The 24758-nt window shown below is 46.9% G+C and overlaps 1 protein-coding gene across 1 annotated transcript in view; it reads left to right on the forward strand.

Annotated features, from left to right (window-relative positions):
• Positions 1 to 24758, forward strand: part of LOC144692901 (protein Daple-like) — a 235256-nt gene that overhangs the window by 99461 nt on the left and 111037 nt on the right. Inside the window, exons 4-6 of the mRNA XM_078562007.1 lie at positions 8749 to 8818; positions 19923 to 19981; positions 21403 to 21486. Coding sequence (XP_078418133.1) covers positions 8749 to 8818; positions 19923 to 19981; positions 21403 to 21486 — 213 coding nt within the window. The remainder of the gene's footprint in view (positions 1 to 8748; positions 8819 to 19922; positions 19982 to 21402; positions 21487 to 24758) is intronic.

The raw sequence follows: 24758 nt of genomic DNA on the forward strand, positions 1-24758 counted from the left end.
TATTTAAATATATTTTATTCTCTATAGAAGAATGAGAGGTGATCCCATTGAAGCCTACAGAATCCACACTGGGCTCGACAGGGTAGATGCAGGAAGGATGTTCCCCCTGGTTGGGGGGAACCAGGGGTCACAGACCCAGAATAAGGGGCAGGCCATTTAACACTCAGATGTGGGGGAATTTCTTCACTCAGAGGCTGGTGAATCTTTGGAATTTTTTGACCCCAAGAGGGCTGCGGAGACTCAGTCATTGAGTATGTTCAAGAGAGAGATTTAAAGATTTCCAGGTAATGAAGACATCAAGGAATATGGGGATAATACGGGAAAATGGCATCAAGGAAGATGATCAGTCATGATCTCGTTGAATGGCGGAGCAGATACAAGGGGCTGAATGGCCTACTCCAGCTCTTATTTCCAATGTTCCTATTGGTGCCACACAAGTGCCAGGCAATGACCATCTCTGACAAGAGAGAATCAAACCATTGCCCCTTGACATTCAATGGCATTACCCCCAATCCTGGGGGTTACCATTGACCAGAAACTGAACTGGACTAGCCATATAAACACTGTGGCTGCAAGAGCAGGTCAGAGGCTGGGAATCCTGGGGCGAGTAACCATGCTGTTGGTCACCTAAGATCCCCTTATGTGGCTTTGTTTGATTATGCTCCTGTGAAACACCTTGGGAATTTTTAAAATATTCGTTCTTGCGATATGGGCTTCGCCGGCTGGGCCAGCATTTATTGCCCATCCCTAATTCCCCTTGAGAAGGTGGTGGTGAGCCGCCTTCTTGAACCGCTGCAGTCCATGTGGTGTGGGTACACCCACAGTGCTGTTAGGGAGGGAGTTCCAGGGTTTTGACCCAGCGACAGTGAAGAAACGACGATATGTTTCCAAGTCAGGATGGCTTGGAGGGGAATGTCCAGGTGGTAGTGTTCCCATGTGTCTGCTGCCCTTGCCCTTCTGGGTGTCAGAGGGCATGGGTTTGGAAGGTGCTGTTGAAGGAGCCTTGGTGAGTTGCTGCAGTGCATCTTGTAGATGGGACACACTGCTGCTACTGTGCGTCGGTGGTGGAGGGAGTGAATGTTTGTGGATGTGGTGTCAATGAAGTGGGCTGCTTTGTCCTGCATGTTGTCATTCTTCTTGAGTGTTGTGGGAGCTGCACTCATCCAGGCAAGTGGACAGTTTTCCATCACTCTCCTGACTTATAGATGGTGGACAGGCTTTGGGGAGTCAGGAGGTGAGTTACTCGCCGCAGGATTTCTAGCCTCTGACCTGCTCTTGTAGACACAGTATTTATATGGCTAGTCCAGTTCAGTTTCTGATCAATGGTAACCTCCAGGATGTTGATGGTGGGGGATTCAGTGATGGTAATACCATTGAACGTCAAGGGGCGATGGTTGGATTCTTTGCTCTTGGAGATGGTCATTTGTGTGGCATGAATATTACATACAATGTATCAGCTCAAGCTGAATGTTGTCCAGAGCATGAACTGCTTCAGTATCTGAGGAGTTGTGCACAGATTGCACTGTACAATCATAAACGAACATCCCCACTTTTACCTTATTTTGAAGGTGGTTGGGCCTGGGACACTACAAGGATAAGTGTTTTGTAAGCATAAGTTACTGTTGTTCAACATTGTGACCTGTACCCCCAAGCCCATTAACTTGCATCAAAACACCACTGGCCCTAGTACTGAATGAACCTCCGAAGCCATTACTCTGTGCCTCCCTCCAGTCCGAAAATTGCTGTTCAACACAACTTTTTTTTTTAGCTATTAGTTGATTCTGTATGCATTGCAAAATTATGTTAATTTTAATAATTAAACAGCCTGTAGAATTGGCGATTGCAGCTACAACACTATCGGGGGATGGAGGAGACAGTGCAATGCCTCATACCATTCTTATACATTTTCCAAAAATGGAATTGACAACAGGTTAACTGGCCATGCCCTTGGCTGTAGTCAGGTGTTTGGTGTGGGGGTGGGGTGGTGCATTACATTCCATGAAAATAATTGTAGAGACAATTATAACATGTTGGAGATATTTTCTGACCATCAAGAACTAAGAATTGGTCTGACTGAAGCATTTGAATCTTTCATTTGTATTCACTTGTATTTACTTTTCTCCTTTGCCTGCGTGGCTTCTCAGATTTCAGTAGTTCAAGAATATAACACCTGAAGGCTAAGAGAATAAACTAGACAGCCAAAAGTATGTTATGACATCAATAACTACATTAATATTAAAAGACAAACTGGAAGAACAAGAAGTATATGTAGACGCACTCCTATATTTCTGTCAGCAGTATAGTTAAGGCTCTACTCGGGAATTTTGAGAGGAGTTTGGAAGTTGTTTGAGGTTCAGTGCAGTCACCGGGAGGTCAGGATCAGGTTACACAACTTTAAAACCAAAGAAAAACTTTATTACAAGGTCACAAAGTTTCAACTTCAACAATCACACCACACCAAACCCAATTATGGCGAATTATTTTAAGGAAAGTTTTCAATATTGTGAATCATTCACCACAAATGTAAACAGCAGAGCTCCCATTAACCTTGTATCACGTACTGGAATAAACTTACAACATTGAAAAATTAACACTCTGAAGCAAAATCGCTTATACTTAGTTCAAATCGAGCCCAGATGAAGTGACATATCAAACTGATGAATGGACAGACACTGTCCCAGACGACCTCATTTTTACTGGGGACTGTTGTTATTGCCGGGAGATGGGCCAAAAAATGCCCATCAGTTTTGCCGACTCGTAAATTGCTCAAGCCCAAATCCAAATTCCATTGACCCATGACCCCAGCCCTTGCTGACCTACATTGGCTCCCAGTTAAGCAACGCCTTGATTTTAAAATTCTCACCCTTATTTTCAAGTATCTCCACACACTCACCCCCGTTCTCCCCCCACACCCCCCCTCCCTATTTCTGTAATCCCCCGGCTCTACGACCCTCCAGGATATCTGCATTTCTCTAATTATGGCCTCTTGAGGATCCCTGATTTCAGTTGCTCTCCCATCGGTGGTCATGCCTTCAGCTGCGTGAGCCCTGAGCTCTGGAATTTCCTCCCTAAACCTTTCTGCCTCTCTCTCACTGTCTCACTTTCCTCCTTTAAGACGCTCCCTAAAATTGACCACTTTAATCAAGCTTTCAGTCCCTGTTCTAACATCCTCTGAGATGTGTCTCGCAGTCCTAACTTTGTATTAAAACGACCCTGTGAAGCTCCTTGGGGCAGTTCACTACACTGACAGTGCTACATAAATGTAACTTAATATTATTCAATTGGAAACATTTTCCAGTTTCTGTTAGAAGGTAAAATAAATGCATTTACTTCAATTCATGTCCCTAACTATTTCTAATCGACCCTCACCCTCCCCCTCAGGGAGCAATAAGGGTTCAGGCGAAAGGAGTTTAATAGAGAGATCAAAAAGGTTTTGTCAGATACTTAATTACTGCCTTTCAGTTTTTGCCTCTGCTGTTACTTTTTACTCTCCTAATTGACCCGAAATCAAGTTCAGAAGCGGGGAACGAGTGTCGAGACACCTGGATTGATTGGAGCTTTGTTTGGAGATGGGGGTTGGGCTCCTGTGTGCATGTGCTGACTTGCACAATCTGTACCTTTATTGCTGCTGCTGTGCTGCCTTAGAGTGAGTTGATTTGCAAGGGTCGAATTTCAAGCTGTCAAAGAATTCATGGTATCTGAACACAGACAATAGGGTCACAGTTTACAAGGCTCAGCACAAGAGCGGAGACCACTTAAATGTCCCCTCCTCCCATCTCTCTATTTTCTAACACAAAAACAAAAAAAAACCTGGAAAAACTCAGCAGGTCTGGCAGCATCTGCGGAGAGGGACACAGTTCACCTTCCCCACCCTAGCCCACACACTAAAACAAAATTGCATTCGCATAGATAGCGCCTTCAAAAGCCCCTAGAAAGCAAGAGAAATGGACCAGGTGGAAGAATTGGGAGAGTTGATTCTGAAGTCGAGTTACACTGAGTAACAACATGGCGCTCATGCTCCACCTGAGTCAGAGGAGGTTATGAGGGGGTAAAAGCAAAACTCTGCGAATGCTGGAAACCTGAAACAAAAACAGAAAATGCTGGAAAAAACTCAGCAGGTCTGGCAGCGTCTGTGGAGAGAGAAACAAGAGTTTATGAGGGGGATTCTAAAGGCAGAGAAGGGTGTGGGGGTAGGAAGGGGAGTGGGGATTTTAAGGGGGAGGGTGGGGAAGGACTGTGCATCTACAATATCACAAGTTTACATAGGTAGTTTTCATTATAAATACGTGCATGTAAGTATTTAGAATGAAATAAATAAATAAGGGCAGAATAAATAACTTTAGAATGGCAATTGAATTAACATCACCGAATCCCTGACCTAATTATTCCCCCACCATCTGACCCTTTCATCTGAAGGCTCCATTTGGTTTTCACTCTTTGTGTAACACCACATGAGATCAATTAGTAAAGGATAATAAATAAATGGCTGGATTGAATTTCAAGCCATTAATTAATCAACTAGCTGATATTCTAGATCTCGAGTGTAAATCTTCAGCTGGAGATTATCTTCTGAAATGCTTCTTGCAGTCTAATATAATTGCGTTTTTCAAAACAATTATTTTTTGTTTCTTTCCTCTCTTGAAGCTATTGACTCCTTGCTGGAGTACAGGTCGGCCAACAGTGGCTATCCAATACCACACTCTGTGACCGCCTAGCTCATGGTGGGTTATGGGACAATGACAAGGTGCATTTATATAGCACCTCTACTCTAGTTGGATGTCCCATGTTGCTTCAGAGGAGTGTAAAGCAGATTAAATTTGACACCAACGGAGGATATTGGGACGGACGTTCAAAAGCTCGGTCAAAGAGGTTTTAAGGAGCATCTGTGAAGAGTTGGGGAGGTTAGGAAAGAAATTCCAGAGTCTAGGGGCCATAGACAGCTGAAGGCATGACTAATGGCAGGGTGATGAAAACCAGGGAGGCACAAGAAACAGTGGGAGAGGAAATCCCAATGGAGCTGAATTCTATCCTCAAGCACCATCTGAATAATAAACGGGAGATTTCCTGTCCTTAATCCCATGGTGAATTAGGTCACTCTAATTGGTCTGGTTTAGTGACCTCTCGTCTTTCAGACCACTGTGGCGGGATGATGATGTAGGTGAGAGAGTGGTAATGATGGTGATTGAGATTAGGAGGTATCTGGTGCCGTTTCTGATGTTTGGGTAGTTCAGCTCGCTGTATGCCAAACTCCACCGGAGAGAGGACCAGTGCGCAGAACGGGTCCCGTGAAACTCAGTCAAACCCAGAGATGCAACCAGCGTCTGGTAGGATTGTGAGTCACTGGGGGACTGGTGAGGACTTTGATAAATCTGAGGTTTGTCATTGCGATATTTCAGAGCTGCTGAATGGTTACCTCAGTGAGGGGGCTGGTTAAGTCGCTGAGGTCGTGTTGTGTAAGGAATGTGCTGTAGGTGCGATTTCCGCTCTGGCCGGTAGCGCATTCTCTTCAGCAAGGACGTTGTCAGTTCCAGCCGCGCTCCAGAAATTCGAGCACAAAATTCATGCCGCCATTCCAGTGCAGTACTGAGGGAGTGCGGCGGTGTCTGAGGTGACGCCGCCAGAAGCCGAATAACTGACCATTTATCTCATTGCTGCTTGTGGCATCTTTTGTTGTGTATCAGCTGAGGTCAAGTTTGCCTACATTACAACGATGCCCACACTGCATAGTTCGTGAAATATCCTGACGACATGAAAAGTGCTGCATGAAAACCAGTCTTCCTTGGCTCTTCCCTTGGTAAATGTTGCTGAGATCAAAGTGCTCAGACTGTTCTTTTACTACTGGTATCATTTTGCATGATCCTATTTTTCAAGCACTAGGTATTTTCAGTTGACATTGGGTATGTGGTAATGTTCCAGTTGCTATGCTGCAGCAACAGACAAACAACTGAAGGGCTCAATTTTAATTGAAGTGCTGGGAACTCCCCATAACTTCATTCCACAGGTTTATGCATCTGCACGGGAGACAATTTGCACAATGAGTTTATTAAAATACAGGAGCCCTGAAAACTATTTAGAGCAAAACATCTGCATTTATATAGTGCCTTTCATGACCTTTCCCAGGGTACTTTACAGCCAATGAAGTTTAGTCACTGTTGCAGGAAACACAGTGGCTCATTTTGCATTCAGTAAGCTCCCACAAGCAGCAATGTGATAAATGACCGGGTAATCTTCTTTTAGCTGTTGGTTGAGGGATAAATATTGGTCAGGGCACCAGGAGGAACTCCCTTACCCTTCTTCAAACTAAGTGCCATGGGATCTTACGGGTGAGATGAGGCCCTGGTTTAATGCCTCATCTGAAAGATGACTGTTTCTATGACAGCCCTGGTGGTGCAGCACTCCCTCAGTACTGCACTGGGATTGGTCACTCTGGACTGCCTGTGGAGTGGGACTTGGATCCCACACCCAGAGACAGGATTGCTGCTCACTGAGCTGCAGCCAGCGGTGTAAGTGAAGGATAATGTACCATTTAGAAAAAGACCCAAAGGAAGTGGGCTGGAGGGAGTTGGAAGAGAAGCCAGGAGTTTGCTAGAGTTTCAGTAATTTTGGATCTTCTGAATTTTAGAATTGGGTGAAGTGGTCACTTTTTCCAATGTTTACAACAATATCGCGTCTTTATTATGAAAAAGAATCGCAAGGCACTTTGCCGAGGCACATTCAGCCAAAATGGTTGCCGAGCCAAAGGAGGTGATACCAGAAGGGAGCGGCTAAGAACTTGACCAAAGAGGTGGGTTTGAAGGAAGGGTCTTAAAGAAGGAGGGGAATGCAGACCCAGGTGGAGATGTTTAGGTGGAGAATTTCAGAACATGGGGCCAGACAGCTCAGGGTGCAGCGGCCAATAACGGTGTCGAATGGAGGGACAGGGGATACACCAGAGTCAGGGTGAGGAAGAATGGGCAGGATTTTCAGGGAATTCACACCAGCCGGCTAATTAGCGGCCGGTCAGCGTGAAATGCGCGCTGAAACGCTCAGCGCTGCCGGGGTGGTGGGGGGGGCGGTGCGAGAGGAGGGTGAGCGTGGAAGTCTGCACAGGCGTGGGGGGGGATCGCGCACTGACAGCTGCCTGAGGCCACAGAGCTGCCTCCGGGAGCTGAAGAATTGGACACTGACCAATGAAGATTTTGAAGATGAAAGAAAATGTCCCCGCCTGCGACTCAGTGACAGGAAGAGGGACGTGTTTGAAAGGAAGGCAAAAAGTTTTGCTGGTTTTTATATTTGCTGTCGGAAACCTCATCCGGCCCGTTGATGAGGCTTTGTTAAAAATGCAGAGGCCGCCTGGCGTTTTCACCTGCCCGCCAACCGAGCGGGCAGCAAAAAATACAAACTAATTCACACTTTAAGGGCCTTAATTAGGCCTCTTACTTGTCAGCAGGCACACTGCCGACTGTTACACACGCCCACCAACCAAAAGGTCCCGACACTGGATGATGAGGTCGGGGCGCTCGTGTGATTTTTACGCCCAATCGGATTGGGAGCGCACCCTCCCGACGAGTGTAAAATCCTGTCCAATGGTTTTCACTGGTGAAGGGTGTGGGGTGGTGGGTGATTGAGGCTGTAATAGAAATATGGAGGATGAGGCCAGGAAGGGATTTAACGAAAAGGATGAACGTTTCAAATTGGGCGTGTAGGGGTGCTGGGAGCCAACAGAGACCATCCAGGATAAGGAAACCATGTAGACTGCAGCAGTTCAAGAAGGCATCTCACCACCACCTACTCAAAGGCAACTAGGGATAGGCAATAAATACCAGCTTCACCAGGGGTGCCCTCGCCCTGTGAGTTGAATCGATAAAAACAATTCACTTCTCTCCTTGCTCTGATACCTGGAGGCTATGAGAGGGAAATGTTCAATTGAGGGACCTCCTTCCTTAACAGGAGTTTTTGGGGTTTTACAGCTGCATTATGTTACAGCGCTGTCTTTAAAGAAGGCTTAAATTCTGGTCACAACACCACAGTAATATAGCAGCAATGCACCAGGCACCCTCTCATCCAACACCCCCCCCAAACACACACACACACACACACACACTCACTCACTCACACTCTCTCACACACACACACACACACACACTCTCACACACACACACACCCTCACACACACACACACACACACTCACACTCTCTCACACACACACACACTCACACACACACACACTCTCACACACACACACACACACACACTCTCTCACACACACACACTCAATGTGGGAGGAAAGCTCCCACTAGTGGAAAACATTATGTGCACTATTTGGTTCGAGCAGTAACCAAACCCCAGGAACTGTACATTTTAAGATCTGAGAGAGGCGATTTGTAAAACATACAACAGGAACAAGACAGACCCTCACCACTCTACCCCATCCAATCACTTGATGTTACCACCATGATGTCACCAGTTAACTGATAGTCCTCCGGGACCTCTCCATCTGATGTTAAAATACTTGAGCAAAAGAAATATTTTTCTTTCAAGGTGTCGTGTGGAGCAATAAAGGGAGTGGGTGTTTACATTGGGGAAAGTGGTCATCTTTCTCTTCCCACTCAATAACTTTCCAACACCTTTAAGGATCGAGTCCAGAAGTCATTAAGATAGGGATGATGTCACCAAACTTGGATATTTGGTTGTTAAGTAAATATATTAACGGGAAGTTCACTCCTTTGAAAGTAATCGAGGCTTTTTACTGTGTGTTTTATTAACAGGAGTGTCTGCAGCAGTTGGTGGTGATGAGTTTGCCAAATGTGCTAATGATTGCAAAAGACCCCCTCTCAGGTGAGTGAATTTGATCCTTAACCAGTGATGGTTCAGTGCGAGGTTTGGTTTTGTCTCCTCCCTTTCTCCTGACCTCACACTGGCCGTAACTGGCTCCGGACACCTTTTGGCCTCCTGCACAAGTTGGTCACCCTTAATGTGTGACCCTGGGAATGGGGAAGGGTCAAGCCAGGCATCTATAAGCACAGAACGTAACACAGCAAATCCTGACCCACCTCTTAATTAACAGCCAGACATTTTCAGTAGATTTCCATAGAAAATTGCATTTTTTGGGTGCAGTATATAATTTGAGATAAGATATCTGGTGAGCGGAGCCAGTTAGCTCAGTTGGCTAGAATGGCCGGCATGTGGTTCAGAATAACACCAACCGCACAGGTTCAGTCCCCACCCAGCTAAAGCAGACTTGGGACCTGTCACCTCGTCTGGCCCAAGCTTGATGCTGAGCGGTGCCCCCTCAAGCTACAGAACCAATTGCCTTTCTCTTCTGGAGAGCAGTGTCTACAGTCCCTCACGGACTGTGGTTAACTACCGACCTATGTGTGAGTATAGCAGACTTGGGAGCATCACATGACATTGACCTATAGTTCCCAAAGCTCTGCACCACTGGGGGTTTCCACTGGGTCTGTTATACACTAGACTGATTGCTAGCATTAGTTCGCATATCACAAGGCTACCAGAATGATAGAGGTGAACTCAATAAACTTTAGGAAATGCTGGACAAAGAAAAAAGACTAATGGCCTGAACAGTTCAGATGGTGGAGTTTCCCTATCCACCGCCCGCAGAGTCAGCAGGGAACACACCCCTGCCCAGACTGACTGCCCTGCAGCCGTTTCACCCCCAAATGAACATCGATTGGCTGCAGCCAGGGACTTCCGCCCCTCACACGGGACGAAGTCCTGCCTTAGAGAGCTGACAGCTACCCTGATTGGCCGGCAGCTCTCTTGTCCCCGCAGTGACCGGGACTGCAGTGGGCCGAAGAGGAAGGTGCATGAGGGCGATGGAGCCTGAGTCCTGCGACCGGATGGAAAGGTAAGTTTTCGGGTTCCCGGGGTGAGGAGGTAGGGAATGCCTGGGCGGTGGGGGTGGGGGGGGCGCGTGGAAAGCGGGCGATTGGGGTGTCAGGGAGAGGCTGGACATAGGGAGGGAAGCCCAGCGGGCACCGGACCTTAAGGGGAGGAGGGGCGCTCGGTCAGGAGGGGGCTTCTGATGGAGACAACCCCCAATTCCTGCCCAAGGCCTAAGGGCTGACTCCACACCAGGTCAATCCTCCCACCAGCCTGAAAATTGAGGCTGGGTGGGAAACGGCCCTTAAGTGGCCATTAAAATCGCTGTGAGGTCGGGGCGGGCGGGAACCCAGAGGGAATCCTGTTCCTTTAATTTCACGCTCCCCTCACTCCCCCCTCTCTCACCTAAAACCCGCTGGTGGGGGGCTTGAGAATCAGGTCATTGGAGTACGTTTCCAGGTAAATTTTCTCCCTCCCATTGTCGGCTCTAAAGTAAATTAAATCCTGTACCCCCCAATGCTCCTTAGGCTGAGATCAGCTCACTCAGCCTGAGCTCCAGGGAAGGAATCTGGAACTTTCCAGCCAGCGCTCAGCTCACTGTCGGGGAGCAGGGTTTGTTCCTTTGGGGGAGCAGCAGACGAGGTTGAGAAAGCTGAGAGAGGTTTTATAGAAACATGTTAATAAAGATCAGCGCTCTAGGGTCAGTGAGTCCAGCTGAGTTAGCTCTCCAGTGAAGATGTGGCTGAATGATGGGTGGCTTCAGAAAGATTCTCCTTTCAAGAGTTCAGTGATCTTCACTGTTTTTCAAGCAAGAACAACCCTCAATGTGAGAGCCACATCGACCACTAGAATAGACCCATTGCCTGATTCACTCCTGCTTGCGATAACACAAAGGAAGAAAGGACATTTAATCGAAAAGCTTTTATCTATACATTGTTCTTTCTGGGAGAAGGCAGGCTTGAAGCTGATTGCCTGGGCCTCGCCTCAGTGCTCGGGTGAGGGATTTACCTGCAGAATGTGCTTCTCCCTCCCGGTGAGCGGGTGGCGCTCTCCTGTACATCACAGCCGACTGCCATAGCGGCTGCCCCGTGAACACTGCCAGTTACCAACTGGTGCCAAGTGGCACCTCCCGATTGGAGGCCGCTATCGGGATTGGCTCACCCCTGAAGGAGCGGATACACACTCACACACTCATACTCATATACTCACACTCATATACTCACACTCACATACTCACACTCACTCACACTCACATACTCACACTCACATACTCACGCTCACATACCCACACTCACACTCACTTACTCACTTACTCTCATACTCTCACACTCACACACTCACATTCACACTCTCACACTCTCACTCTCTCACACTCACTCTCTCACACACACACTCACATAGTCACACTCACTCACTCACACTCACTCTCTCACACACTCTCACACTCTCTCATACTCTCACACACTCTCACACTCACTCTCTCACACACACTCACTCTCTCACACACACTCTCACACACACTTTCACACACACTCTCTCACACACACTCTCACACACACACTCTCACACACACAACCTCACACACTCTCTCACTCTCACACACACACTCTCTCACACACACACTCCCTCACACACTCTCGCTCTCATACACTCTCGCTCTCATACACTCTCGCTCTCACACACTCTCGCTCTCACACACTCTCGCTCTCACACACTCTCGCTCTCACACACTCTCGCGCTCACACACACTCTCACACACTCTCACTCGCACACACACACTCTCACTCGCACACTCTCTCTCACACGCACACTCTCTCTCACACGCACACTCTCTCTCACACGCACACTTTCTCTCACACGCACACTCTCTCACACACACACACACACACACACACACTCTCACACTCACACACACTCTCACACACTCTCACTCTCACACACACTCTCACTTTCACACACACTCTCTCACACACACTCTCTCACACACACACTCTCACACACACACTCTCACACACACACTCTCACACACACTCTCACACACACACATTCTCACTCTCTCACACACACACACACACACACACACACTCACACACACTTTCACTCACACACACACACACACACTCACACACACTTTCACTCACACACACACACACACACACACTCACACACACTTTCACTCACACACACACACACACACACTCACACACACTTTCACTCACACACACACACACACACACACACTCACACACACTTTCACTCACACACACACTCTCACGTACACTCTCACGCACACACTCTCACTCTCACGCAGTCAGCTCCCTCATCCCCTCCCTCTGCAACCCCCTTCCCCCCCCCGACGACCTGGGACTCTGCCCCACAATAGACCTCGCAGTCAGCCTCTCTTCCTCGGACCCCGGCTCTCTGTTCCACTGCTCCCTGCTCCCCGGGCCCTGGTTGGAGGTGCTGGAGCTCCTCTCTGGCAGCACTACACCACTGGTCGAGGAGCCGCACTTACAGTCGACGGGAGCCACCACTGGGCCTTGCAGTGAAGAACACTGCGCTAGTGGAAAGGGCACATAGCGGCTGTGTTACTGAACAAGCGATCCAGAGGCTTGGGATCTGAAATCATGAACTCAGACCTCAACACGGTAGATGAGGAACCTAACATCATCAATTGGTTAAGTAAATCCGGAATAAAATGCTAGTCTCATTAATAATGATCAGGATTATTGTAAAAACCCACTGATTCACTTCTGTCCTTCAGGGAAGGAAAATGCCACCCTTATGTGGTCAGCCTGTGTACCCACAGCAATGTGACTAACGCTTAACCACCCTCTGAAATGGCCCAGCAATTCACTTAGCTGTATCAAACCACTACAGAAAAGTTGAATGGGAATAAATCCGGAGAGACCTCCCACCTGGCATCGATCTAGAAATAGCAAAGGCCCACTCTGCCCAGTAAACACTTCAACGTCGTCCTCAATAATATCTGGCGACTCATATGAAAATTGGGAGAGTTGTCCCACAGGCTAGGCAGACACAGCCTGACATAGTCATACTTACTCAGCTTGGGTTCCTCCAGGATCACTCAGCTCCTGGCCTCATTACTGCCCTGGTTCAAACATGGACTAAAAGAGCTGAACTCCCGAGTGCGAGGTGAGAGTGACTGTCCTCGATGCCAAGGCAGCATTTGACCGAGTGTGGCATCAAGGAGCCCTAGCAAAACTGGAGTCAATGGGAATCAGGGGGAAAACTCTCCGCTGGTTGGAGTCATACCTAGCACAAAGGAAGATGGTTGTAGTTGTTGGAGGTCAGTCATCTCAGCTCCAGGACATCACTGCAGGAGTTCCTCAGGGTAGTGTCTTAGGTCCAACCATCTTCAGCTGCTTCATCAATGACCTTCCTTCCATCATAAGGTCAGAAGTGGGGATGTTCGCTGATGATTACACAATGTTCAGCACCATTCGCTACTCCTCAGATACTGAAGCAGTCCATGTCCAAATGCAGTAAGTCCTGGACAATAGCCAGGCTTGGGCTGACAAGTGACAAGTAACATTCGTGCCACACAAGTGTCAGGCAATGACCATCTCCAACAAGAGAGAGTCTAACCATCGCCTCTTGACAGCCAACGGCATTACCATCACCGAATCCCCCACTTTCAACATCCTGGGGGTTACCATTGGCCAGAAACTGAACTGGAATAGCCATATAAATACTGTGGCTACAAGAGCAGGTCAGAGGCTAGGAATCCTGCCTCCTGACTCCTGTCTTCCAACAAGTCAGGAGTGTGATGGAATACTCTCCACTTGCCTGGATGAGTGCAGCTCCCACAACACTCAAGAAGCTTGAAACCATCCAGGACAAAGCAGCCCACTTGATTGGCACCACATCCACAAACATTCACTCCCTCCACCACCAATACACAGTAGCAGCAATGTGTACCATTCACAAGATGCACTGCAGGAATTCACCAAGGCTCCTTAGACAGCACCTTCCAAACCCACGACCACTACCATCTAGAAGGACAAGGGCAGCAGATAGATGGGAACATCACCACCTGGAAGTTCCCCTCCAAGCCACTCACCATCCTGACTTGGAAATATATCGCTGTTCCTTCCCTGGCACTGGGTCAAAATCCTGGAACTCCCTCCTTAACAGCACTGTGGGTGTACCCACACCACAGGGACTGCAGCGGTTCATGAAGGCAGCTCATCACCACTTTCTCAAGGGCAATTAGGGATGGGCCTATGTTCCTTCCTTCCTATGCTTACTATTGTTTTGAATCAGGTCCTCGCCAAAATATTGCTGACTGTGAATTTAGACTGTTAACCCTGTTTGAGAGGGTCTTGTTGCAATTGCAGCCTATTCCCTAAAACTCGGGTTTATATTCCACCAGTCTGTGATTACTCATTGTATTTATTCATTTTTGGGAAGTGAGTGCGGTTGATAAGCCTGATGTTTATGGCCCATCTCCAGTTTCCTGGGAAGGGAATCATTGACTATGGAATACAGCAGTGCAGTAACAATGTCACTGAAATAGTAACCCAGAGGCCTGAGTAATAAGGGAATCCAGGGTAGGGCAGGAAAGTAGAGTTGAGTTGGAAGATCAGCCATGATCCTATTGGATGGCGGAGCAGGCTTGAGGGGCGGTATGATCTACTCCTGCTCCTATTTCTTACCTTCCAACATGGAATCCAAATTCCACTGTGGTTGATTGAGAGTTTTACACAAAAATATCTGTAAATAAAAAAAAAAACAGGTATTGTAAAAATGACCATGTAACTGCTTTCCTCATCTCCTCTCGGGAAGGAAACCTTCTCCCCTTAGCTGGCCTGGGATCCAAATGTGATTCCAGTCCCACAGCAAAGTGGTTGACTCTTAACTGAGGCGGCCCTTGTTAAGACCCTCAGTTGTATCAAACCACTGGAAAGAATGTATTGGTTGGATGCTGAGTTTGAATCAGCAGCTGCAGGTTGCAAGTTCCCAAACACAGGAAAGGAATTGGCACTTCAGATATGAATCAAAGGCTCCCTTAGCCTTTACTGAAAGATACACATGTTGTTTGACCTCTGCAGGAAACCTCTTGACTGCCCAATCTCCTCAATTTTGCTAACTGTCACGTTGATATGCTTCCTTTTACTAAAACCTATCGCCAGCGATCCCAGCCTTTAAATGCGTGCCAGCAATGACTTGATTTATCCCCCGGTGTTGTTTGAAATGGCTTAACAGTGCGAGTTTGAGAATTAACACACGTCCTTTTCCACACTGCGTGGAGTGCTGGGTTAGGATGACTCTGTCTCTGCAGATAGCCTAACTTTCCTTTGTGAATTCGGGAGCTGATTTAGGAGATTATTTGAAGGAGTCGTCCTTCAACATTGAAACACTTCCTCTCCTTCTTTGGAAGACCAAATAAATCAGTTGACCGAACTGGGTGTATTTTATTTCAACCGCAAAAAAAAAAGAAGCTGTTAATGATTTGTTTTTCAGGGTGGGAGCCTATTGTCACTTTGGAGTGTTTGTACTGTGAGGCACCTCACAGGGACGGTGAATGTTTTTGTTAGTTTAACATTAACTCAACTCTTTTTGTTTTTTTTGTAAATGTTGGATTTAAGTGTAATAGTAGGAAAATTTTAATCAGTGGGTTTTTAACCTTCTGAAATTACAACTTGCCCTGAAAACTAAACATGAAATAATTCGATAAAAGCAAAAGACTGCGGGCGCTGGAAATCTGAAATAAAAACAGAAAGCGCGGGTCTGGCGGCATCTGTGGCGAGAGGGACAAGAGTTAACGTTTCGAGTCCGACACGGAACTTCTTCAGAACTTTCTGAATCAGAATGATTCCGCAATGAAATGAGTGTCACTTGTCTCCCCTTTTAAAAAAGATTAAATTAAAAAATGCGTTGTTTATTTTTTGTTTGGAGGTTCTTGGCTGACTCCAACTCGCCCCTTTTGTGTGCCACATACAGGCGGGTGTCTGATCTGTTTGGACCCTATAGTTTATGAGTTTCGCTCACCCCAACAAGTCCATGTCAGTGTTTACGCTCCACATGAGCCTTCTCTCACCCCCTCTTCATCGGAGCATCCTTCTGTTCTCCCTCATCTGTTTATCCAGCCTCCCCTTGAATACATCTAACCTATTAACCTCAACTACTCCCTGTGGGGGTGAGTTCCACATTCTAACCACTCTTGAGTGAAAAAGTTTTCCTGAATTATCAATCGGATTCATTAGTGACTATCTTACGTTAATGACCCCTAGTTCTGGGTCTAGCCTGCAAGTGGAGACATCTTATTTACATCTATCCTGTCAAACCCTTTCATAACATTAAACGCTTCCATCAGGTCCACCCCCTCAGCCTTTTCCATTCCAGAGGAAAGAGCCTCAGCCTTTTTAACCTTTCCTGAAAGGTATACCTTCCCATTCTAGTATTCTAATAAATGTTCTAGCACCTCACCCAGTGCTTCGATATCCTTTTTATAATATGGAGACCAGAAGTGTGCAAATTAACTCCACTGTGGTCTAATCGAGGTTCAATACAAAAAAACATTGCATTTCTATAGCAGCTTTTGTGAGCACAGGATGCCCCAAAGCCCTTTACAGCCAATTAAATACTTTTGAAGTGTAGTTACTGTTGAAATATAGGAAATGCAGACAACAGTTTGTGCACAGCAAGATCCCACAACAACAATGTGATGATGACCAGATAATCTTATTTTATGATGTTAATCGAGGGATAAATACTGACCAGGGCACGGGGGATAACTTAGTTTCCTCTTCTTTGAAATAATGCCTTGCGATCTTTTACATCTACCAGAGAGCGCAGAGACACAGCCTCAGTTTAATATCTCATCCGAAAGATGCAATCTCCAACAGTGCGGCACTCCCACAGGACTGTAATTGGAGCGTTGGCTTGGGTTTTTGTGCTCAAGCCTCTGGAGTGGGACTTGAACCTATCATGACCATTTCTTTCACGGCCTACAACCTACCCCACCATGTATAATGTCCCACCCATTCAATTTCCTTCCAAAGTGAAACGAAATTAACTTGGCAATGAAATTGACTTGGCCTATTTAATCTCCTCTCGCAGCCAGTTTTCTCTATTCTGAGCTCTAAACCCAACCGGTTCATCTTCTAGGGAGTTTTGCACATAAGATGTCAACTATTGCCCCTGCATCAGAAGGCTGGAGGTTCAAATCCCACTCCAGACACTTGAACACGTAATTCAGACGTCTCGTGCAGAGCCAGTATATAGGAAATGCTGCACTGTTGAGGATGCTTGTCTTCTGAATACAACATTAAACTGATTCTCTGTCCACCCCCTACGGCGGACGTATACAATCCTGTAGCACTGTTTTGAAGAAGAGCAGGTAAAATCCCTCCAGTGTCCTGGCCAATTGTTATCCCTTAACCAACATCGCTCAAACGGAGATTATCTGGTCGTTGTCTAGTTTCTAAGTGTGGGATGTTGGGTGGAAATTGCATTTCCTACAACTTTGACTACTCTTTAAGCGTACTTCATCGAATGTTAGGAAGTTGTGAAAGGCACTATAGAAATGCTGTCTTTTGGATTACACATTAAAACTAGGGCCCTCTGCCTGCTCTGGTGGTTCAAGTGGATGTTAAAGACCCCACGGCACAAATTCAAAGATGTTTTGTGCTTACCAACTCTCTTACCTCATCCACGGAAACTGACCACCTAATTGCTATGGGATCTTGCCATGCCGTCAGGCTTGCTTTCTTTACCAACAGCGACTGAGTGCGTCAATCCAGGTGAAGTCCTTTAGGAGACGAGGGACAGTTTGTAAACAAGTCCTGCTTTCATCCAATCCTGGATTTCAAACTGTCCCTGGTCCCCTTCACCCACCTGTTTTTCTCTCCTCTTTCCTGTCTCCAACACAGCCTTAGACACACTGAAATCTTCACAGGAGTATTCAGTAACTCCAATTTATACAAGCTCAATATGAACCTTGTTAAATTATCCATTCACCACAAGATTAGGGATTAGGGATAGGGGTATATAAGTTTTTGATGGTAAATTAGCTAATAAAATAGTCAATGGCCTGAATCTCCTGGTCGGCGTGTGGGGTTGGGCCCAGCAGGCCGACAGGTAAAATGACACTCGGTGATACCGGGGGTCCTGACGTCACCGCATGTCATTCTGATCTTCAGTTCGGCGGTTGAACACCGGAGTCCGAACTCTCATAGGCCTGTTAAACTAGTTAAACTGATTGACTGGCCCCAGACGGCCTTCGCATTTCTCAAGAAGCCTCACCCACGGGCGGGATGAGGTTTCATGAAGGGTTTATAAATGAAATAAAAATTTTATTAAAAGACATAAACATGTCCCAGCTCGTGTGACACTGTCACATGAGGGGACATTCCTGAGTAATTTTTATTTCTCTGTTTTTACAATGTTTGATTCTTAAACTAATCTCCCTGATGCAGCTCCGTGCCTCAGGGAGATTTCTGCACTCTATCGCACGCATGCGCGTAAGAGCGCAGGCCCTGACTCTCCCCCCTCCCCCCTCTCCCGCCCGACAGGTAGCGCTCAGCACTTCTGAGTGCGCGTCTCGCCTTAATTGGGCGGTGGGGGGAGGGTGGGCATTATTGTTCAGTCCCACCGGGGAGAAAATTCTCCCCAATGAGACTGAACAATAATGCAGAGGAAGTGGTTTGAAGAAGTTTTAACAATTTGCCACGTGCGGTATGAAGAAATGAGTGTTGGTTTCAGCTATGATCCAGATTGTAACTGACTGGAGATAAAAGCAAAAAACTGCGGATGCTGGGAATCCAAAACAAAAACAGAAACAGAAATACCTGGAAAAACTCAGCAGGTCTGGCAGCATCGGCGGAGGAGAGCACAGTTGACATTTCGAGTCCTCATGACCCTTCAACAATTCTGTTGAATTGTTGAAGGGTCATGAGGACTCGAAACGTTAACTGTGCTCTCTTCCGCCGATGCTGCCAGACCTGCTGAGTTTTTCCAGGTATTTCTGTTTCTGTTTTTGTGTTGCAACTGACTGGAGCTCATTATAGTTCATCAAAGACTGTTTCCTGTCAACTGAAATAAATAGATCAACCAACTGCTACTTGGAAAATTTAAACACATAATATAGTTCAACTTAACTGATTGACAGAAAACTTGTTACTTAAATGCTTTTGATTTTTATTATTAAACTATTATCGCAGATTAATGTTTTTTAAAAAAAACTTGTTAATATAGCGTTTTCCACAGTCTCAGAACATCACCAAGCACTTTGGAAGTAATGTAGGAAATGCAGCTGTCAATTTGTGCACAGCAACATCCCACAAGCAGCAATGAAATAAACGATCAGATAATCGGTTTCAGCAATTGCTGTTCTTCAGATAGCGCCATGGATATTTTATATCCACATCGGAGAGAAAATCGAGCCTTGGTTAAACGCCGTGTACCCATCTTGGGTGTTGCATAGCCGTCAGCCAGGATTATATTCCTCACGTTTCTGGAATGGGACATGAGCCCACAACCTCAAGGCTCAGAGCGGGCGGAGTGTTAGTGTCAGCCATGGCTCAACCGGTAGTTCACTTCTGGATGAGATGTTAAACTGGGGCCCTGTCTGCCCCCTCAGGTGGGTGTAAAGGATCCCATGGCACCATTCAGATAACAGTGGGGGCAGTGTCCTGGCCAATATCTCTATCCCTCAACCAACATCACAAAAAACAGATTATCTTGTCCATTATCTCATTGCTGTTTGTGGGAGCTTGCTGTGTGCAAAATGGCTGCTGCATCCCTTACATTACAACAGTGACTACACTTCAAAAGTACATCATGGGTTGTAGAGACCCTTGGGACTTGCTAAGCTTATGAAAGGCTCTATATGAATGTAAGAGTTTTTATACCCACTGACCTACAGTTGACGTCCAATGAGCCAGAAGGTGTTACCCGCCTGATGTTTGTGCCTTTGTTTTCCATCTGAAGTCACTGGGCCATCATCAGGGTTGGAATTTCACTGCTTTTATTAAGTTGGTTACTGTTGCAAAGCTGAAAATGTATAAGTTTGCAGTACTGTTTTTGAGAAGTGTCCTGTACTGAAGCTTTCTCCCCTTCATGTTTGCTTCAGGAAAGAGCATGGACGAGATGAAGAAGGTGCTGTTACTCATGCTGGGATGTGCCGTCCAGGTAAATAGTAACGCCTTATCTGAATGAACCTGTAGGAATGTGACAAAATGGAGTTTTCTCTCCAACGTGTTTCTTGGCTTCAAGGTGCCCCCCTCAAAAATGGCCTCTGCGCCCTGCAGTGTGGAATCCTCGCACAGGTACAGCGCCTCAAAACCGACAATCTCGAGACCGAGGCTGTGCCAGGTTCCACAACTTTCCAGCTTTTGGCGGCGGGCGGTTTGGGTCAAGCCAGGTCGGGTGGGGGTCAAGGGTCGCTCAGACCGCGGGAATAGACTGGTGCACAAGCAGCAAAGGAGATAACTGGTCAGGCGCCATGCTGAGCCAATGTAGCACCTGGCCAGATTGTCCAGGTAAATTGTTTATTTTTATTTTATTCAATTAAAATTGATGTGTGGCATATTCTTAAAAAAATATCTGATTTTTGGATAAGGCCTGTTTTTGGACAGTCAAATTTAAGACACTAACTGTGTTGGTTCTTTGGCTTTGATGTGAAGTATACAAGGAAGAAATTGGCGCACGGAGTTCTGTTTGATTAATTCTCATCTATTAGGAATCACCAATTTTAAAAAGTGTCTGGAGAAACCTAAATCATAATGGGAGCTTGATCCTGGGAAACCATTACCCATCAGCTGGGATCCTCTGTGTGACAGTACTCTGTACGGTTTCCGGTTGTATCCAAGCAACACCCATATTTCTGCAGCAATAACTTATAATTCACTTCCACAGGATCCTAATGTCTTACAGCAGAGAAGGAGGCCATTCAGCCCATTGTGCCAGTGCTGGCTCTTTGAAAGAGCCAGCCAATCAGTCCCACTCTACCTGCTGTTTCCCCTTGGTGCCTTGTGACACTTACCCCAATAATGTGGCACCCAATGAACAGAACTGACTGGACAGGCATATCCAGGCAGAGGAACCAGACCTGCCTGGGCTGTGCAATTAGACAGGATCCCTGCTGCTTTAAGGGAGGAGCCTGTTGCACGAGCCTGCCTGAAGTACTGTCCCACACCCTTTCGGATGGGATCATACTGTGCAATGTAAAAAGGGAAGCTGAAATGCAAAGGAGATCTGTCATAAGTAGGGCAGTGCTGTAGAACATTTGGGATGGGTCAGGATTGCTTCCCCCCTCCCTCGCTCAGTGTAGTGGAAGCTGGTTGATGTGTTTGTACTGGCTGAAGTTAACTCAGTTGGCATGGCGCGGAATATTAAAATGATCAGCCTAGCTGATGGGCCAAGGATAAAGAGCAGGAGTGGTCTTCAGGCCCTCCTGTGTGTGAACAGTTACAGGCTGGTGAATAGAGCACCCACCTCTCAGTTCCATTTTATCTGTATGAAGTGTTTGAAGTATTGATGTGAATTTCTAGTGACAGTAATTTGAACATGTGCTCTTTCCACCCCCCCTACCCTGCCACCTCACCCCATAGTGTGAACGGAAGGAGGAATTCATCGAAAGGATCAAGCAGCTGGACATTACAACTCAGACGGCCATCGTTGCTCACATCCAAGAGGTGAGTCAGTGTGAAAGCTTCCCTTTTGTAGACGAGTGGACCCTGAAAAACGCGAAGCAGTAAGAGTCCAGCAGAGGATGGACCGCAAGTTACATGGTCATTGTTCAGAATTAAAGGAAATTATTTCTTGGGATGTGTCCATCACTGGCAAGGCTGGCAACTAGGTGCCCACCCTCTGTTGCCCTGAGAAGGTGTTGGTAGTGGTGGGACATCTTCCTTGAACTGATACCACATCTGTTGTCTTTCACTGTTGTCTCTCTTTGTCAGTGGATGTGTCCTACATCACAACAGTGAATACACTTCAAAAGCATTTCACTGGCTGTAAAACACTTTGAGAACGTCCAGTGGTTATGAAAAGGGGTGCTAGAAATACAAGGCCGGAATCTTCCCAGATTTGCAACAGCGGGCGGGAAAAATGGCGCTTTATTTGCCGGCCACAATGGCGGCTTTTCACGCCGTATCGTCCCAAACCCGCCACATTAATTATGCGCTCGCTGGATACGCGCTGTTTCCATGGCGGGCTCCAATTCGCCCACCACGCCATCACCTCGCCGCTTCATCACACCAGGCACCATGTTTAAAGTACAGCCACGGTCAGTGCTTCCAGTCCAGGACTGCAGCAAAGAAGACATGGTCCCGAAAGGCAAGAAGACTGCAGCCCTCGAGCACCTTTTGGACACTGCAGGCAGCAACATTACAACTCCGGCTGGTAGGTGATGGCAGTGGTGATCAGTGCCAATGCTGCACAGAAGAGGTTGGCCATCCAATGCAGATAGAGGATGAATGATCTCATCTGTGCAGCCAGGGTATAGCAACCATCTCATCACTCGAAACTCACACATTCAAGCCCATCACACATTCACTAGCATCTCACTCACTGACAGCCCAAGGGACATCACCACCCATTCTCACACACATACCCTCACATCTCCATCTGGCCTCATCTCCTCTGGAGGCTGCCTCCTCAGCCCTCACCATCTTGAGGCCACTTGCACAGATCAACATGTGCCCCCACGCCCACCCTGGGATACCCCCCTTCCCCAGTACAGCCCTCGTCCGGCAGCCTCTTCCCCTCCCTGAGGCCACATCTCCCCCTTCCCCAAGCAAGCCCTAGCCCTGCAGCCATGTGACTGCTCTGGTAGGCAGAGACCTACCCGTGAGCCTCCCTAAAAGTGATGTGGTGCCGTCTGCGAAGCCTGGCACTGATGACAGCAAGTGCTGACTGAAACAAGGTGTGCAAACAAAGCTTGAAGTCTCGAGCGATGTGCATGCCTTATGTATGCGGCTGTGAAACACTTTGCCATGTTTTGCCGCCGACATGCGCAGACAATCCAGCAGGGGGGGGTGGATGAGTCCGGCGGGTTGGCCTTATAATGATGTATTACAACGAGGTTCCCGGCGTCCAATGGTAGAGAATGCGGCCCGCCATCGGGGGGGCGGGCGGAGCGGACGATTGCAAACTGGTTTCACGACGTCACAAAACTGATTTTTGGCCGCCTGGCCATACTGTCCACTCACGCCACCAAACACGCCTGTGACACCAGTGAGCACGGGAAATTCAGGCCCAAGTCTGTCTTTCTTTGTAATCATTCCCTTATTTTCAAGTTGTTATTTGTAACTTTTTCTCCTCCCTTCGATCTCCCAACCCTTCATTTGAGCAGGCCTCTTAACTATTTGCATGTTCTCTTGTCATTTCCACTGCTCAAGGTGGTTAGATTGGGTCCCGTTCCTGAGATGTGGCTGGAAACTGGTCTTTATCTCATTGCTGTTTGTGGGATCTACCTGTGTGCAAAATTGGTTTCCATGTTTCCTATATTACAATAGTGACTTTAAAATTACCCAATGCCTATGAAGCACTTTGGGACATACTGGGTGTCACTGGCAAGGCCTGCATTTGTTGCCCATCCTTAATTGAGTGGCTTGCTAGGCCATTTCAACCACATGTAGGCCTGACCAGATAAGGATGGCAGATTTCCTTCCCTGAAGGGCATTAGTTTTAACAACAGTCAATGATTGTTTCCATTAATGGAATTTAAATTCCACTGGCTGCCATGATTGGATTTGAATCCATGTCCCCAGAGCATTAGCCTGGGCCTCTGGATTACTAATACAGCGACATGACCACGATGCCACTATCTCCCCTGCTTCTCTGTCTGTCTGTCTGTCTTTCCGCCCCTAACATTATCTTTTAATCCAATAGTTTGCTATTGAGCCGTTTGCAAATTTCGAGCTGTGTTTTTTTCTCTATCTTAGATCTTAGTTTTCAGTCCTGATAGGCACAGTTTGTGTGTGTGTTTGTGTGTGTTTTCCTTGCAGCAAGAATGTGCTGAGAGGTATGGTTTAAACCACAGGCCGTGTATCATTAGCCATGCAGAGTAGATATAATCAGCAGTATCAGATTGCAAAAACAAAATGCTAAAATTGTCAGTCAGCCTGCGTAGACTAATCTATTTTTCTTTTCCAAACCAGTTTCCAAAGAAGACAAAACGCAACTTCCCCCACCTTTGGTGTCCCATTCACACATCTGTCTCCCTCCCCTCCCCCCACCCAACAGTGGCCCTTACCTCATTAGTATGGTCATAAAACCCAAATACCTTAACCCTGTGCAAGCAACCTCCTCACTGTGTTCAAACTGAAGCTCACGGCACAGACCCATACTTAGAGTTATGGATTGTTGCAACACACAAAGAGGCCATTCAGCCTGTCATGCCTGTGCTGTCTCTTTTCTCATTGATTCATTGGGCACCACACCCCTGTTCTTCCCTCAGGGCTTTGCAGTTTTTAATTCCCTTTCCAGGTATACGTCCAATTTCTTTCTGAGAGTCGCTAATTGATTTGCTGCTGCCACCCTTCCATGCGCCACTCATTCTTTACCAGCACCTCAGTCTGCGAACTCTATCTCCTGAACTCTCTTTCTCTCCCCACAGCTGCTGCCAGAGGGTTCCCTGCTGAGCATTTCCAAGCATTTTCTGTTTTTATTTAAATCTCCCTCCCAAATCTTCCTCCGACAATGCAAAGGGATTTTTAAAAATCATCACTTCCTGATTATAAAGCCTCTGTGATCTTGTAGTAGGGCTGCCAGCTGTGATTAAATGTATTCCCAGAGGTTTTATCGCATGACTTGCCCCCACACTCCAGCCATTAGTCGGCCAACACATCTATGCAACGTATCTTCCTTCCTACGTCAATTGGAAAGCGAAAAGACTCATTACCCAATTGGACGACACTTGATTGTCAGCCAAACTGCCTCTTTTTTTTTTCCGTTTTTACAT

Source organism: Cetorhinus maximus, chromosome 18 (genome assembly GCF_964194155.1).
Source record: "Cetorhinus maximus chromosome 18, sCetMax3.hap1.1, whole genome shotgun sequence".
NCBI lineage: Eukaryota > Metazoa > Chordata > Chondrichthyes > Lamniformes > Cetorhinidae > Cetorhinus > Cetorhinus maximus.